General features: G+C 45.5%; 1 protein-coding gene and 1 long non-coding RNA gene across 3 annotated transcripts in view; one reads left to right on the forward strand and one right to left on the reverse strand.

The window, feature by feature from the left end:
• The window catches only part of SLC22A23 (solute carrier family 22 member 23), a 191,505-nt gene that overhangs the window by 36,763 nt on the left and 138,551 nt on the right, over positions 1 to 16,191 (forward strand). For both annotated transcript variants that reach the window (XM_017850292.1, XM_017850293.1), the window contains exons 2-3: positions 3,402 to 3,505; positions 9,368 to 9,522. In XM_017850292.1, coding sequence (XP_017705781.1) covers positions 3,402 to 3,505; positions 9,368 to 9,522 — 259 coding nt within the window. The remainder of the gene's footprint in view (positions 1 to 3,401; positions 3,506 to 9,367; positions 9,523 to 16,191) is intronic.
• On the reverse strand, positions 1,380 to 8,558 carry LOC108514225 (uncharacterized). Its single transcript, XR_001881158.1, has 3 exons — positions 8,482 to 8,558; positions 2,451 to 2,661; positions 1,380 to 1,918 (listed from the first exon to the last, which is right to left on the reverse strand). It is a non-coding gene; the product is annotated as an uncharacterized LOC108514225 (long non-coding RNA).

Here is a 16,191-nt window from a genome sequence, read left to right on the forward strand (position 1 = left end):
CCCGAGTAGCTGGGACTACAGGCGCCCACCACCTCGTCCGGCTAGTTTTTTGTAATTTTTAGTAGAGACGGGGTTTCACTGTGTTAGCCAGGATGGGCCTCCCAAAGTGCTGGGATTACAGGCTTGAGCCACCGCGCCCGGCCTATAAATTGCTTTAAACATTGCTTACCCAACTGGTCAGTGAAATGACCAGTTGCCATATCTTATCTAGAGCAATGTGAACAAATTTCAAGAGCCAGGTGACCTCAAAGCTTCCTCATACTTCTGAAATTCTTTAGGAGATTATACTGTGTCTGAACACATTTTCTTTTCCCGGTACATTTTTGTCAATACCAGAAGTAGAAGTCAAACAAGGGTGTTGGCGCCATGGGTTCCCCCAGCCCCACCCTACCCTGCTAAACGGCGGTGGCTCCAGGATGGCAAGGGTGGCGTTGCAGGCGGATCCCCAGGCATGAGTAACCCTTATTATGGTAAACTTACTGGGCCTGGGAATCCAGTTGGTTTACTTGTTGCTTCAGATATGCTGTCTATTCTTGTGCCTAGTTCAGGAGGGTTTAAGGCAGCAGGTGACTGCCTCGCCCTGGGTTTCCTGCTCCCCTCCCCAGGGGCAAGCACACAGGCTGGGAACTGTGGAGCCAGCCATACTTTTAACCACGCTTCCTCTCCCTACCAGCCGTGTGAGTGGCCCAGTCTCCCTCCACTGTCTTCGTTTTCCACTGTGGCACTGTTAATGGATAGGGCTGACCACTGAACATCTTATTAGCTAGCACCTTAATGGGGTCGTGGCTGCAGAGGCCAGGTCTGGTCATTGCTCAGGTGGCTGAACTCACAACAGTATTGGCAATTTCCTCCAGTCCCCTGAATGCTTTATTAAAATTTCTTCTGCTTCCTGGCCATCTCACAGAAGCATAATATACTCATTTGCATCCTTTAACCTCAAGTAAACTCATCAATGGGAAGTCTTGGTGGAGACTTGAAAGCATTTCAAATGACTCCCTGCCATTGAGACGGCAGCTGGTACCCTTCTTCCTGGCAGCAACCTGGGGTCGGGACGTGTTCCTCTCCTACTGAGACTGTGCTCAGCCGAGGCTCCCAAAGACATGATGCAACTGGGAGATGAGTGGTTACAGGTGCTCTGAGCACCTCCCCTGCCAGAGTGTGTAAACCAAGCTGGAAAAACAGAATGTGCGGCCACCGTGATTTATGAAGCCGTCACTCACATTTTAAGGCAGAACCTGCATTCCTGAAGTTAGAAATAGGTTGCGTGGTGAAAGGTTTTTATTATCAAAAGTACATTTTTTCCTAGAAACAGCATACATATGTGGATGTTCTTTTTCCAGGCTTGCCTGCAAAAGCCCACTTAACTCATCACCTAGCTGTACAACCCTGCATTTGCAGGGCCGAGCAGCAGCAGTCAGTCTTTTGCGTGGTTCCCACAGTGTTTTCGCTTCTCCCTGCTCTTGGGAGTTGTTTGAACCCCAGCCCAAGACAGTGAAGCGCATTCATTGTCTTCAAAATGGCAGGGCAGCGTCGGCCAGTAGTTCTGAGTCGCGGGGCAGGCTTGCTGAACCACACTGCTGTGCTGACCTGCAGGAGTTTTCATCCAGTGGGCCTGGGAGGGGGCCCAAGAACTTGCCTTTCCTAACTAGTCCCCAGGTGGTGCTAATGCTGCTGGTCCCTGGAGTGCAGTTTGAGGCCCACTGGAGCAATCATGGAAGGAAGTTAACCCTGTAAGAAGCTCGTGTGTCTGAATTCTTAATAAGAATCTGTGCAACCAGCAGCGCCCTGCTCCCCAAATTCATGAATAAACCCTGACAACAGCAAATTCCCAGCCGTCTTTTATTGACGAGGCCCTCGTGCAGTCTGTGCTTACATTCCCATCTTCCCTTTCTTCCTGGGCCTGGCATTGCAAATCACTCTGGAAGCAGATGGGGTAGAAAAAGAAGTCACCCTCCTCAAGTCTCTGGAAAGCCATACCTGTGTCAGGGGCATTGGCGAGCCAGTGTGCGTCCCAAGGAGTCCAGGGCAGAAGTGGGGACATTGTGACAGACAGTGCTTTTCTACTTATCCCCGCCAGGCACCTTTCCTTGCATCCACTGACACAGAGCGTGGCTTTTCCTGAATTTTAGGGAAGCTGAGAACCACAGCTGTGGCCTCAGGGGCCTCGATAAGGCTCTGAAAGTTTGGAAACATGGGGCAGGGCCTGAGCTTATAGTGCTCTCTAAGGATCCTCTGTGCTGCAGTCTGGGGTGCATAGAGACAAGGGGCCAGGGGCGACATCTAAGAAGACAGAACTAGGATCAGGGGTCAGCCCACCACCTTCCATGCGCCCACTCCCCTCCAATCCTGCCTCTGCTCCTAGAACACCTCCCGCTCTGGCATTCCCAAATGCACTAGCATGCATTTCTTCAGCTGCTTCCCCGCACCACCCCACCCCTGTCTCCACTGACCTGGAGTTGCGAGTCCAGAACCGGAAACTTTGTCCACTTCTTTGCAGCAGAAGCAGGGCATCTAGACCCCCAGCTCTGCGTCTCCATGACCTGGCCAGCGGAGACCCTGCTTATTTGCCCCTCTGGCCCAGATGCAAGCTGCATGTGGATTTGAGTCCACACTTGGACACGCATCACTTAGAGGGAACAAACAGGGGTTTCTCTCCTGATTCTGCAAGTGGAGAAAAGAAAAATGAGAATATTTTTTGTATTTTTCTTGTCAAACAGTACAATAGTCTGAATGTTGTATTTACTATTTGACCAACTTTCTCGCCAAGTAGAGCAGATGGCTTTAGAGGGGAAATAGGAAAACGCAAGGGACATTTCCAAGGGTAAAATAGAATGTTTATATTTCATATTTACATTTAATTACATGTAATTAAAGTTCATATTTCAACAATCACTACTAATGCTCGCCTTATTTTTAAGACTCCTCATAAAGTTTGGGGAATGTTTTGGGATGAAAAGTTACTTTTAACCTCCTCATGTCATCACCATGCCCATGCAGAAAGTTGTCAGGGTCTCCCAGCCCCTGGGCACTCGGAGCAGCTCTTCATGGTGAGGGACCACTGGGTCTTCAGGGATGCCTGGTCTCCGTCACTGCCCACCTCTGCCTCAGTTTACATTTCCCGTGTTGGTTGGGACAGAAGAACACGTATCCCCAGACTTCCTGCATCATTCTGTGCAGACTTATAATCTGTCCCAGACTAAAATGTTCCATTTCCTTTTGTGGGCAAATTATATGTCTCATTGGATTTTCAAAAATGTGGAAGAGACTCTGAATGGCGTATGTGGCACAGTACTGGCAACGGTGCCATGGTCCCTAAGGGTTATTATATTGCCCTTGTAATTGAGTACGACGAGCTCTGTGTATGTTTCTCTCTGATTTATTTTCTATTTGCCCTTCTCTAGTGGGATCTTGTGTGTGATAATGCCTGGAAGGTCCATATCGCTAAGTTCTCCTTACTGGTTGGATTAATCTTTGGCTACCTAATAACTGGATGCATTGCTGACTGGTGAGTACCAACGTGCCCGCCGCACGAACCTTTGGAGGCCACAGCACGCCTTTGCTGGCTAAAGAAAAGTAGTCAGTGTTAGCTTACCGTGGCTGTCTTTTCCCAGTGCCAGAGCAGAAGACCAAAGCTGCCATGTGGAGAATGCAGAGCTCAGAGAAATGGCCCATGCATGTAGCAGATCATTTGGAAGTGTGAATTTAAATTCAAAGCAATTCTCTAGCTTCTAGAATCTAGCAAAACCAGCCTGCAGCCCCATCTACCTCTAACCTTTGATGTTTAGTTAGAGCTTGAAGACTTATGTGCAGGGCTCCAGGGGGTGGATGCACTAAGGGGTGGATGCAGAAGATGCATTAAAAAGTAGGGGATGGGGAGCTAAAGACCCTTCCCCCATGCAAGCTGAATGAGTCAGGCAGTGCTGATTAGCACCTCTGAATGTCATACAGATTTTAGAGAGGGACAGTCCTTGGCTTGGCCAGGAGATGCCTCTGTGGGGTCTGCGGGGAGCTGCACCTTGAGTGATAAAGACCATTTGAGTAACACACATGGGCTCTGTGGGCAGGGGAGGGTGGTGGCCAGAGGTGAGAACGCATATGCTTTATGTGGGTAGGAGAGGAAGTCCGGGTACCCGGAGCAAGGCAAGCAGTTCAGGATGAAGGGATGAGGTTGGTAGGACAGAGGTCTGCAGGTAAAGCTGGTAGCAGAGACAGTAATAATGATAACATTAGCAGCTGAAAGATTACCATGTAGCAGGCACTGTGTTAAGTAGTTCCATACATTAACATCTCCTTACAACACCCCTAATAGGAGATGCTATTACTACCTGTATTTTACAGTTGGAAAAGCACGGAAGTGTAAGTCAAATCTCCAAGTTCACTCAGCTTTAAGCTGGAGGGCCAGGACTTGAAACTCAGCCACGTGTCCTCAGAGCCTGCCCCTCCACCAGGGTACTGCAGCGCGTTTATTTAAGGCATTCTGTGGTCACAGGGGCAGCAGCGGTGATGTGTCTAAGCAGGGAGACAATTGCACAATGTTGACAGGTTTTTCAAGTAGCGGGATTGCTCAGGAGAGAGGCGTAGTGTAACTGTCTCCCCAGCTTACATTCTTTTATCTTTTTATCTTTAAAGGATTCTTTTGTGTGTGTGTGTGCATGTGAATTGGGACTTCTTGGCCTTGATGAAATAAGGGCCCAGAGTGATATGGAACAAATTCTATAGGTTCTGTGACCTCTGCACCTCAGTTAACTGAGAATGCTGGCCAAGGCAAGTGCCTGGGTGGACAGCAGTAGAGGGTCACATTACACATGTGGAAAATTTCTTCCAAAACCTAGCGTCTATTTGGGAGTTCCTTGAGCTGACATGTAATGTGATTTCCTGTGTGTTTGACATCTGCCTCATCATCATTTGCAAGTGCTTCTCATGGACACGTTCTCTGTGGACAGCAACAGAGAAGCAGTCAGTGACCTCTGGAGACCTATGCAGGGAACCCCTTAGGGGCTTTCTTTGGTAGAGGCAACACAGGGTTTATTTTTTAAACCAAATACTTGAGTTCATAGGTTTCTAGTGTGAGGTATATTGGTCTAAAATATACCGTTTCCCAGAAATCTACATTGAAATAGGTTAGAAAAATATACTAATATAATCCATGTCACTGTCTTTCCAAAAAAATGCAGACTTGACTGGGGTTTTAGTGTCTTTATTCAATAAATGATTTAATAGAAAAGTAAAAATCGACTTTTATGGATGAACCAGTCTGTAATAGTTTAAATTGTTTCAAGGTTGTTTTCTTGACTTTCTTCTTGTACACACGTGTGGTGTGGCCTCCCTGATCACACACCAGGCCTGAGGACAAAAAGAGTGTGGGTCTTGCTCTTAGAGTAACCAGAAGTCTAACATCGCAAACTGTTTCTCTGCCATTGCTTTTCTGAGGGTCCTCCTCAGATGGGCAAGATTGAGGGGGTGCCCTGGGAATCAGGGGCAGGCTGCCTGAGTGGTAGTTTTTGAACACTTTGAGTGGGCTTCCCTTTCAGTTTGAAAGCTTGGTATTTTCCAACCCCGTTTTCTGGCATTTTACTCCCTGCCTGAGCCTTGCTTAAAAGGAAATAAACCCATTTAAAGGGAACTCCAGACCTCTCGGCTGTGGGCCCTGTTTCATGGCTGCAGGGGAAGTGGATCAAGTCATACAATATGCTTCCTGGGGCTGCAGTCAGCATTTAGTAACATTTAAGTAATACACTTCTTCATTTAAAAAGTTACTGTTTCTGACACCAAGTTTTGTCTGGGGATGTTCACGGGGTATTGGTATAGAATCTGCTAGCTCAGGTGGGTAGGAGGGCCGATGGCCAGTGGCCCCAGGGATGTGCTCCCTTCTTTGCTGTGTTTGTCACTGCAGCAGCCCCTCTGCCTCCTTCCCCAGCCCACCCTGGGATGCTGGCCAGTGTGAGCTTCCCCAGAGGACCCCTTGCCTGCCAGCTCCTGAGAGTGGCCAGTGGGGAGCACCAGCTGTAGATCCTCAGGGGAGAGGAGAGTGAGGTCAGGCACTTTTATGCCCAGCTTGCTCTCTGCCAGGCTGGAGGGGCCAGCCACCTCCTGTCCATGACCTCCACACAGCACCTCTTTCTCTCAGGGGCCAGGACCATCCTTCCCCTACTCCCGGCTGCTGAGGGCCACCAGGTCCAACACCATCTCTTGTGGGTTCCCTCTCAGCTTGTTCACTCTTCTGTAAATAATCCCTTTATTAAAATCTGCTCCAGTCACTTCATTTGAGTGGGACCTCTGTTCCCTGTTGAGACCCTGTGTCAGTTCTCTATGGCTACTGTTACAAATCACTACATGCTTGGCGGCTTCCACAACCCAAATGAATGATCTTACAGTTCTGCAGTTCACAAGTCCAACAAAGGTCTGACTGGTCTAAAGTCAGGGTGTCAGCAGGGCCGCTTTCCTTTTTACAAGATCTAGGAGACCATCTGCTTCCCTGCTTTTTCTAGCTTCTAAAGGCCACCTGCATTCCATGGCTCCTGGCCCCATTCTCCATCTTCAGAGCCAGCAATGTCAAGTCAAGTCCTTCTCACACCACTACCTGTCTGGTCCCCTGGAGCCAGGGGAGGTTTTCCTTGTCATTAGATTGGACCTACCTGGAAAGTCACCTCATCTCAGGGTCCTTAAGCTTAATCTCATCTTCAGAATTCCTTTTGCCATGAAAGGTAAAATACTCACAGGTTCTGAGGATTAGGACATGGACAGATTTGGGGACCATTGTTCTGCCCACCACAGATCCTAAGTGACAAAGTCCTCTGCATTACAGACAAGGACTGTGGCTTTATCAGTCCTCTCCGAGAGGGTTCTGCCCTGGGAGCCAGTTTCTAAGAAAACTGTCCATACTTATAACTAACATGTGTTGAATGCTTGCTGAGGCATTTGTTCATATCCACTCCTGTCGACAACATTATGAAGTAGACATTTATTGGCCCTTACCAAAGGGAACTCCAGGCTCATTTGAACAAGCCCGGCCTTATTCCAGATCACATAGTTCAAAAGTACTGATCCTGGATTCAGAACCAGCACGCCCTGGCTTCAAAGACCGTGTTTGCCGTGTAGACCTTGATAAGTTTTACTTGTTGATTTTAGCAACCATTTTTTGGGAGCAGGGACTTAGAATGGTTGCTACATGCTTAAAAAATCAAACATCTTTTCTAAAATATCAGAACACAGCAAACATTGTTTGGTAGGCATCAGGGATATAGAAATGCAGGGAGGAGTGAGCACTAAAGCATTTCATTATTTATTTTGTGCCAGGCATTGCATCTGTGCCCATCAACCCCCCAGTGAAGGATCTCAACACTCCACAATGTGGGATGCTTATCCCCATTTCGTAGACCAGGGAAGTCAAGGGTAATGCAAGATGTTAGAGTTAGTCCATTTTTCTTCATATTAGGAGAATGACTAAAGCTGTATTTTAAGTTTATTTTTGTAAATGAGTTAGATTTGGACGAAATCAGCTCACAGTCTTTCCTGGTAAGGGCTTCCTGACCCCAGCACTGGACAAGGGAAAGTCATGGCTAAAATCTCTAGGTGAGATTAACTTACGTTGAGCTCCTAGCCTTGGCCTTGTTTCAGTAAACCAAAGTGACCGATGGGAATGGTTAGAACTAAAAGTTCTGAGTGTAATTTCATCCTGTTGTTCCTTTCCCTGTATTTTCTTAAAATTACATCTATCTCTATAGGGTAAGGCCATTCCTTACCTTTTTTTTTTTTTTTAACAGTTTTATTGACATATAATTTGCATCCCATAAAACCCACCCATTTTAAGTGCACAACTGAATGAGTTTTAGTATATTTGCAGAGTGGTACAGCCATCACCACACTCTGAATGTAACACATTCCCATCCCTTCAAAGGATGATAGAAACATCACCCCCCCCAGTCCTGGACAACCACAAATCTACTTTCTGTTTCTGTATATTTGTCTTTTCTGGACATTTTCCTTGCATGTAGATGCCTTGTAATAAACACATCTAGGACAGTTCGAACCCCTCAGCTACCGTTTGTGGTATTGGGGACACTAGGGCTGGATTTTTCCCCCTTTTTTCTCCTGGCAAATAGCATCCACTCTGCCTCCATTTCTCTGAGTTATCCTTTAGACCAAGCCAATCGTGTTTGATGGAGAGTTATTGTTGCCACTTTATTTCTAATCGGTTAATGAAGGAAAGATGGAAAGTTAGCCTGGGCCCACAGGAACTGGTGACTTTCCCATTCTTGTGGACCACCCTCTGCTGTCCTCCCAGGCACTCTAGAAGCACATCGCCCCCTAGTGGTCACTGATCTGAAACTGGTCAGCTCCAGGACTCACGAATTGAGGGTATCTGTGGCCCTTTCCAGAGAACCATCACAGCCTGGACTCCCTGCCCCTCAGTCCAGCCAAGGGACTGCACTGTCAGCTCACTATCAGGTCACTAGGCATTTAAAGTTCACGCTATCTTACCTTAGCGTGTGATCCCTTAAAAATTACTTCTCGTCTTGTAGCTGAAACAAATTGGCAGATGGCTTGGCCGTGGCTCGGATAGGCTGTGTGTAGGATCAGGTATCTGACTTAGTTAACAACCTGGGGAGAGGAAACAAAGCCGCTTTGCTTGGTGACCATGTTGACTTTTGATCCAATCCCAAAGGTCAACGATTTCTCAAGACTTTTTATGCTGGGTGTATCAAGGTTCCTGTTTGGAAAGTTATTTTTTTTTTAATCTTTTTTTTTTTTTGGTGACGGAGTCTCGCTCTGTCGCCCAGGCTGGAGTGCAGTGGCCGGATCTCAGCTCACTGCAAGCTCCGCTTCCCGGGCTCACGCCATTCTCCTGCCTCAGCCTCCCGAGTAGCTGGAACTACAGGCGCCGCCACCTCGCCCGGCTAGTTTTTTGTAGTTTTAGTAGAGACAGGGTTTCACCGTGTTAGCCAGGATGGTCTTGATCTCCTGACCTTGTGATCCGCCCGTCTCGGCCTCTCAAAGTGCTGGGATTACAGGCTTGAGCCACCGCGCCCGGCCGGAAAGTTATTAATTTTGTTCCTCTTGCCTTGAATTATATCACTATACACTCAGAAATAGACTCAGCAACAGGAATTGGGCTCAAGAGTGAATTCTCTTACTCTGTAGTTGGTTGATCCCTGCTCCCTTAGCTCGAGAATTAGGGAGTTGGGCTAAATCTCCCTTTCTACCCCTGGTAGTCTAGGATCTGGTGAAGTGGGTATAGATGGCACAGGACTTTTTGCCCAGCACTCATTCAGCACATATTGAGTACCTGCTGGACACTGGGCTTCAGTGTCTGGCATCACTGTCTTATTTCACAATGATCCCTAACTTCTTCCCTCTCCATATGCAGGGTCGGCCGGCGGCCTGTGCTGCTGTTTTCCATCATCTTCATTCTGATCTTTGGACTGACTGTGGCACTGTCAGTGAATGTGACAATGTTCAGCACACTCAGGTTCTTTGAAGGATTTTGCCTGGCTGGAATAATTCTCACCTTGTATGCATTACGTAAGTAGGAGCCTTCACGACTAGTCCTGAAAGAATTTAGCAAACGTATGATTGCCTGGGAGGTTCTGGGGAAGATACTATGCATGCTGCTCGTTTGGGACGGCAGTTTTGTGGAGACACAAACACTAAAGGCCTCAAGTGTTGTGAAAGAGGCTTTTCAGGTGATGCCATGAAATGTTTCACTCAATCCTGATCTCCAGCTTGGGCTCAGTGCACATCAAAGGACATGGGAGGTTGCATAATTGCTTGGAGAAGTGGCGATCGGTTCTTTCCTGATATGGAGAGGCTTTGGCTTTTCTCCAGAATTTTCTGCATTGATATTCTATATGCTTCTATCTGGTGCATAATTGGGTATCCGTACAGAATCCAAATTTTCCACGTTCTCATGTCCACAGATGTGACCTTAAGTGGTCTGGAACTGAAACCTAAGCATTGGCACTAGAAAAGTAAATGGCAAAATTTGGTAGTTTTGGTCTTTTTAGGAGGATGAGGCATTTCTTTCATTGATCTGTCTTGTTTGTTGGCTGTATTAACTCTGCTGAGTATAGTCAGGTTTCACTTATTTGTAGGTGGTGTTTGCTAGAGCACAACCACAAACCCATAAGGAGAAGAAGAGTCTTAGGCGTGGATATTTTACTTATTTGCTGGCTTTATGCTTTTAGTCACTTTGTGGAAAGATCTGTTGGGAATACTGTAAGGTTTGCCATATATTTTGTCTTTTTCTTTTTCTTTGACAACATGCATAAGAGTCAGATATAGATTAAGTAGCAATTTCTAGTATGACAAAATAAGAATAATTCTAATTCTTTTAAATTTGCATTTTAAATACTTCTTTTAGATAGCTAAAATTTTGTTCCACTAGAAATATAATCAATTCAGGACATAGTTTTATTGTCACAGGAAGGAGCAGACACAGAAAAAGGCTACCGGTATATTCTTCTGATTCATAGCTGGCTGTTTTGTCATCAACCTTTAACTGAATTGTAGTTTCTTAAAAATCACCTTTTCCAGTTTACTTGCATTTATCTTCGAACTCTTGTCTCTTGGGAAGTTCTTTAGGAAGATATGAATGACAAGATGACTGGGCCTGGGTGATGGTGGTTGGGGACTTTGTTTCTTTGAATAAATAATGTGAGTATTGGGCTTGAATCTCCCCAGGCAAAATGCCTGTGCCATTGTCTATGGCCCTGACCCCTGTCAGTCTGTGCAGAGGGACAGGTCTAAGCACTTTTCTGCAGAAGCCTCCTGGTCCTGCCCTCAGGCAGTGCCTTGGCCCACATGTGTGCAGGTGTGCTGGGAGCGTTGCTCCAGGCAGCCGTCCTTGCCAGGCTTCCATTCTCACAGGGGGAAGGCAATCCAGTCCTCTCACATGGATGACCATCAAAGGGGACAGCTCTGCGCTGGGACAAAACAGAATAGCTGTGTTTCAGGAGCTCTGCAGAGAGGGTAACCTCAGTCTTGCCACCCCCAGGCAAGAGAGTGTTCATGGAAAATTGCCTTACCGCAAATATGGTGTATTGGTTTTATCTTGCATGCCAACTACTAATGACTGGCTGAAGCTGCCAGAGAACGGGGAGAAGACTTCTAAGATGACTTCGGGGCTCAGCAGAAGAGAACATCTTGATCCATTAACCATGTCTGCTAGTGGCAAGGAAGGAGGGTAGGGAAGGGCTACCTGTGTAGCTGGCATTTGCCATCTGGAGAGACTATCCATGAATGAAGCCAGACCAGGTTTCCACCTCACATATTCATAGAATTGTTTTACTGACTTGCACTGTGACATCATGCCATTGTCCTCTGAAGCCAATTGCTATATTTACTACAAAATACTATGTTGAAGATGTGTTTTCACTAGATTACATAGTGAGCTCTTTATAGCAGAAAGCTCTCTTCCACTTCAGAACCATACAAAGAATGTACTTACCCTAGGAGATTGCTTTGCTCCAATCTCCTAGGCACAGAGTCATATTACCCAGGGGTTAGCAAACTTTTTCCATGTGGGAAATTTTTCAGGCTTTGCACGCCATATGGTCTCTGTCACAGCTACTCAACTCTGCCGTTGTAGCCTGAAAGCAGCCATAAAGAATATGTAAATGAGCAGGTGTGGCTGTGTTCTAATAAAACTTTATTTATAGAAGCAGATGGTGGGCCAAATTTGGCCAGTGGGCCATAATTTTTCAACCACTGATGTACATATTTGTGTGCGGGCCTGATAACACAGGCTTTAAATTCTGGCCTCTCTCCTAGTTTCATCTTAACTTCCCTACTTTAATTTCTGCTTTGTCCCATTTTTTTCTTTCTCCATATTTGTGTTATTTTGTGTGTATCTTGTTAATATAAGCAGCCTTAGGTTTTTTCCTGCAATAAAGCAGGGCATAAATAAATGGTCATGTTTTCTTGGATTGGGACCACAAATTAAATAAACATCATGACAAATGCCATTGCAGTGAAAATGTCCCAAGTATCAACAAGTAATTGACCCACTGTTAGACCTAATAAAGTATTTGGGGTTACACAACTAAACTAAACTAAACCAAAGGGCTGTGAATGATGACTCGGAGTTTATTGAGATAATATTTAAACAATGATAATTTGGGAGAGTTGGTTAAGAGATGGCAAAAGAGCAAAGCTTCAGAGAGAATAATCAGAAGGAAATAAAGGGAGAATTAGAATTTAACAAGGAAATAGTCATAAAGGGCAGGTGGGATTGGGGTAGGATATGGTTGGGATGACTCATGTCTCTTCACATGTGGCAGTCTTGGGAGAAGGCAGAGGCTGGTGGCAAGAAGTTAAGACAGGAACTCCCAGTCAATAAAGCTGAGTCAATAAAGCGGAGTCACTGAATATCCAAATTAATGTACTTGCTAGCATTTTACACACAGTAGTATTTATGCCTAGGTAATGTTTGGTAATTTGTTTTGCTTGAAGAACATTATTGATAAGCCAGGTCACAGGGTTGAAGTACTTCTTGACTCTAAAGGGAAGTTTAAAACTTTGATTTTTAAAGTTTTAAATAAAGCATTGATTATTTGGAAATTACATTTGTAATGGCCCCAACTTCTTTTCTTCCTCCAACCATAAGGTTTTTATCTCACTTAATGCATCTGCTGGAAAGGCCTGTGCTTTCTCAGAACAGGACTGGATAGCATTCTTTTTTTAGTCTTGCAGGTGCTTGGCAATGTAAGTAGGGAAAGTAATGATTTTTGCAGTTTTAGATGCTTGTATGGCTTGCCGTAAGGGTGGACTCTTCATTTTGAGAAATGCTGCTGACTTGTGGAAGTTTTGTGCAAGGCTGCTGAAGGTTTTTTTTCTGCTTTGGAGTTTTTCTAAAGTACATTCCAGTTAAATACTCTACACTTTACGTTTGCTTCCCTTAAGTCGCCAAAGGGAGATGTGGTTGTGTAATTAGTACATAAAATAGAGATTACTGGCATCTTCCTAAGGAGTGTTTGCACGGAAGCAGAGTGCACGTTGGCAAGAGCAAGAGAGAACAAGCCAAGCTCAGTGGATTTCCCAGGCACAGTAGTGGCCTTTAAGACGTTTGTGAGACTCTGAACTCATTTCTAAATACATTTGGGCTGGATCAGTGGCCTCTGGACACACACACACACACACAGAGGCAGTCAAAAAACTGACTTAGCAAGGCAAAGGGCATGGACCAAGAAAAGAAGCAATAGATCACATTTTCCTATTTGTTTATGAAAATACAGTCTTATTTTCAGCCTAAAGAAATGGGCACTTCTCAGCACAGGCGGACGCGATTTGTTGTGGTATGCATCCTTTTCCTAGCCAGGATCCATAATATCACAGACAAGGTAATATAGCACTGTGAAGAATGTGCTTTCTTCACATGGAGCCATGAGAGATGATGGTTTTTTTAAGTTGATTTGATGTTGGATGTAGTAAGTCCTGTGAGAGAGAATTTTTTTTGATAAAAAATACTGTTTTAAAATGTCTCTTCTAACTTGATCTCTGCCTTTTCCCTCTCCACTTATAACTGTCTCCCCCAACTACACTTTCCCAGTTTGAAATCATGAACAATAACTTTTGCTGAGAGACCAAACCTTAGTTACTGTGGGTAAATGAAAGGTTTTTTTTTTTTTTTTTCCCTAACAATGAGCGATTTTCTTGAAAAGTCTCTCAAAGATGTTCTTATTATAATAACCCTCCTTAAACCTAGACAGCCTAAATAATTGGATAACTGTTACACAAGATCAAGGAGCAACCAGAAATTTCACAGCGACTCAGTTACTGATTACTTTGCAAAAGTAGAAACCAAGTCTTGACTTAACTGGTAATAGACTCAGAGTTTGAGTTTGCTCTGGGCGGGGTGCTGGTCCCTTTCTCACATGACGCTAATGGGTTTAGACACTTACAAAAGAGATTGAGTCATTTCTAATGTGCTGGTGTTGGCTGGCTCTTTCTTTCTCACTATCCCATGTATTTTTATGCTTTCCCTGAACTAATATTGCTTGCACCATATTTCAGTCAACAGGATCGTTAAGCGTCAGCACTATGCTATATATGTTTAAAAAAAATAAAAGGACTGAACCAAATGGCTCCATGGAGTGGGTTGTCGAAGCGTGGAATGAAGAGAATGGAGATTGCCGATGTCAACTAGAAATGGCTTCAGCTACTTTGTGGGCTTCTGGGGAGCAAACATTTGCTCTGAGTTTTGTTGAAGGGAAAGTTTCACATGAATATGTGCTCAGTCATCTCTTTCTCTCCACCCCGTTTCCCCATCTTCAGATACGTGGGCCTTCCCAGTAGCCGCAAGTTCTCAGGGCAAAAAGACCTTCTCCCGGTAGGACCAACTCCATTCACAAGGCTTTTTCCACCAAGGAAATGAGTCAGAGTTTACCTAAGGCCTTTGACGAACTTTTTTTTTTTTTTTTTTTGAGACGGAGTCTCGCTCTGTCGCCCAGGCTGGAGTGCAGTGGCCGGATCTCAGCTCACTGCAAGCTCCGCCTCCCGGGTTCACGCCATTCTCCTGCCTCAGCCTCCCGAGTAGCTGGGACTACAGGCACCCGCCACCTCGCCCGGCTAGTTTTTTGTACTTTTAGTAGAGACGGGGTTTCACCGTGTTAGCCAGGATGGTCTCGATCTCCTGACCTCGTGATCCACCTGTCTCGGCCTCCCAAAGTGCTGGGATTACAGGCATGAGCCACCGTACCCGGCCAACAAATCTTTTTTTTTTTTTTTTTGGTCATTTTCTTCACTGGAAACACGATACTAACCCTGTAGGCAAACTGCGAAAAGCAAAGGAATAAATTTCTAAGCAAAAAGTAATGGCATTTGCTCTGTACCCTACAGTCTGCTCTGTCCCACCTCTGAGCAGTCAGAGCCTCTGGCCTCACTGCGGGGTAAGTAAGAATAGAAGTGTCTGGTGAGGCAGCTCCAGCCCTGGGAAGGCGAGGATGCTGCAGTGGCCAGTTAGGCAGGGGCACTGGTCATGGGTCTGAGCCTGGAGGGGTGAGCCATCCAGCAGGGAGCCACGACATGCCACTGAAGACTGATTTTTCTCAAAGTTGTGCCAGTCCTTCAAATAAAACTGTGCTCAGGCCTTTCTCTCTATCTCTACCTGTATGTTAGCCAAAATCTGGACTTTTCTTTCTATAGACATTTCTCTGGAATAAATGCAAATGTCTCTAGGGCATGTAAGGATATGTCATCTCACCTGCATATGAAAATGGAAATATGAGGACAGAAAGAATAAGCGGCCAGTGGCATCACTGAGACCCATCTGCCTAGTCTTCTGTCCAGAAGTCTGTGCAAGAAAACATGTAACTGTTGCCTAATTGTACAGATAAGCTTTCCAGTGCACATATCTTTTGGCGTTTTGAATTTGGTGAAGGCAGATCTATGTCCAAATCAGAGGAAAATAGTAGCAAATATTCAGAGATATCTGGGCATTTTAAAATTAGAGTATTTGGATGCTTTTCCCTACAGGGGAGGTTGTTCTTAAACTGTGCATCAAAACCTTACGGACTAGGTTTTTTCCAGACTGGAATGTTAGTAGTGTGTCTGTGCTTCATTTGAAACAAAGCTGTTCAGTACTCTAAAAGAGGAACTGAAAAGATCTGGAAATCAGGAGATCTGAGCTGGACTGCAGACTCCACAGTTGACTGACAGTGACCGTGACAGATTGTGAGATCTCTCTGAGCTTGTGTCTCCATCTCTATAAAGTAAGGGGATGAGATTTTAAACCATGTTTTGTGTAGCTGTGCGATCCCTTCCTGGAATAACTCATGGAGAAAACAAATGGAAAACAAAACACATGGAAAACTATTGAGCTCCAATATAACTTCCAGTTTTAGAATTCTATGACTTTTGAATTCTTAGCTTAGCCTTTAGGCTTCCTCAATGTTGAAGATTTCTTGGGGTGGGAGCAGGGGCAGTGAAACCCAGGGTCCTTCCTCTTACCCCCTCCTAGATGTGCCGGTCTCAAGTTCACACAAGTAACTAGAGTTGTTGGACTTCCATCCTTCCTCACTGTGTGGCTGCTGCACCAGTGCAGCTCTACAAAGGTGAGCTGGGAAAAGATGCTCTGATAGGGTAAGATTAATGGTTAACAGCTTCCCTCTCCCCAGGGTTCCAGACCCTGCCCTCACGTCAAGGACCTTGCCCTTGCTGGCCCCTGCTGGGAAATCCTTTCCTGCTTGCTCCATT

The sequence above is a fragment of the Rhinopithecus bieti genome, unplaced genomic scaffold (genome assembly GCF_001698545.2).
Source record: "Rhinopithecus bieti isolate Rb0 unplaced genomic scaffold, ASM169854v2 scaffold_32012, whole genome shotgun sequence".
Classification (NCBI taxonomy): Eukaryota; Metazoa; Chordata; class Mammalia; order Primates; family Cercopithecidae; genus Rhinopithecus; species Rhinopithecus bieti.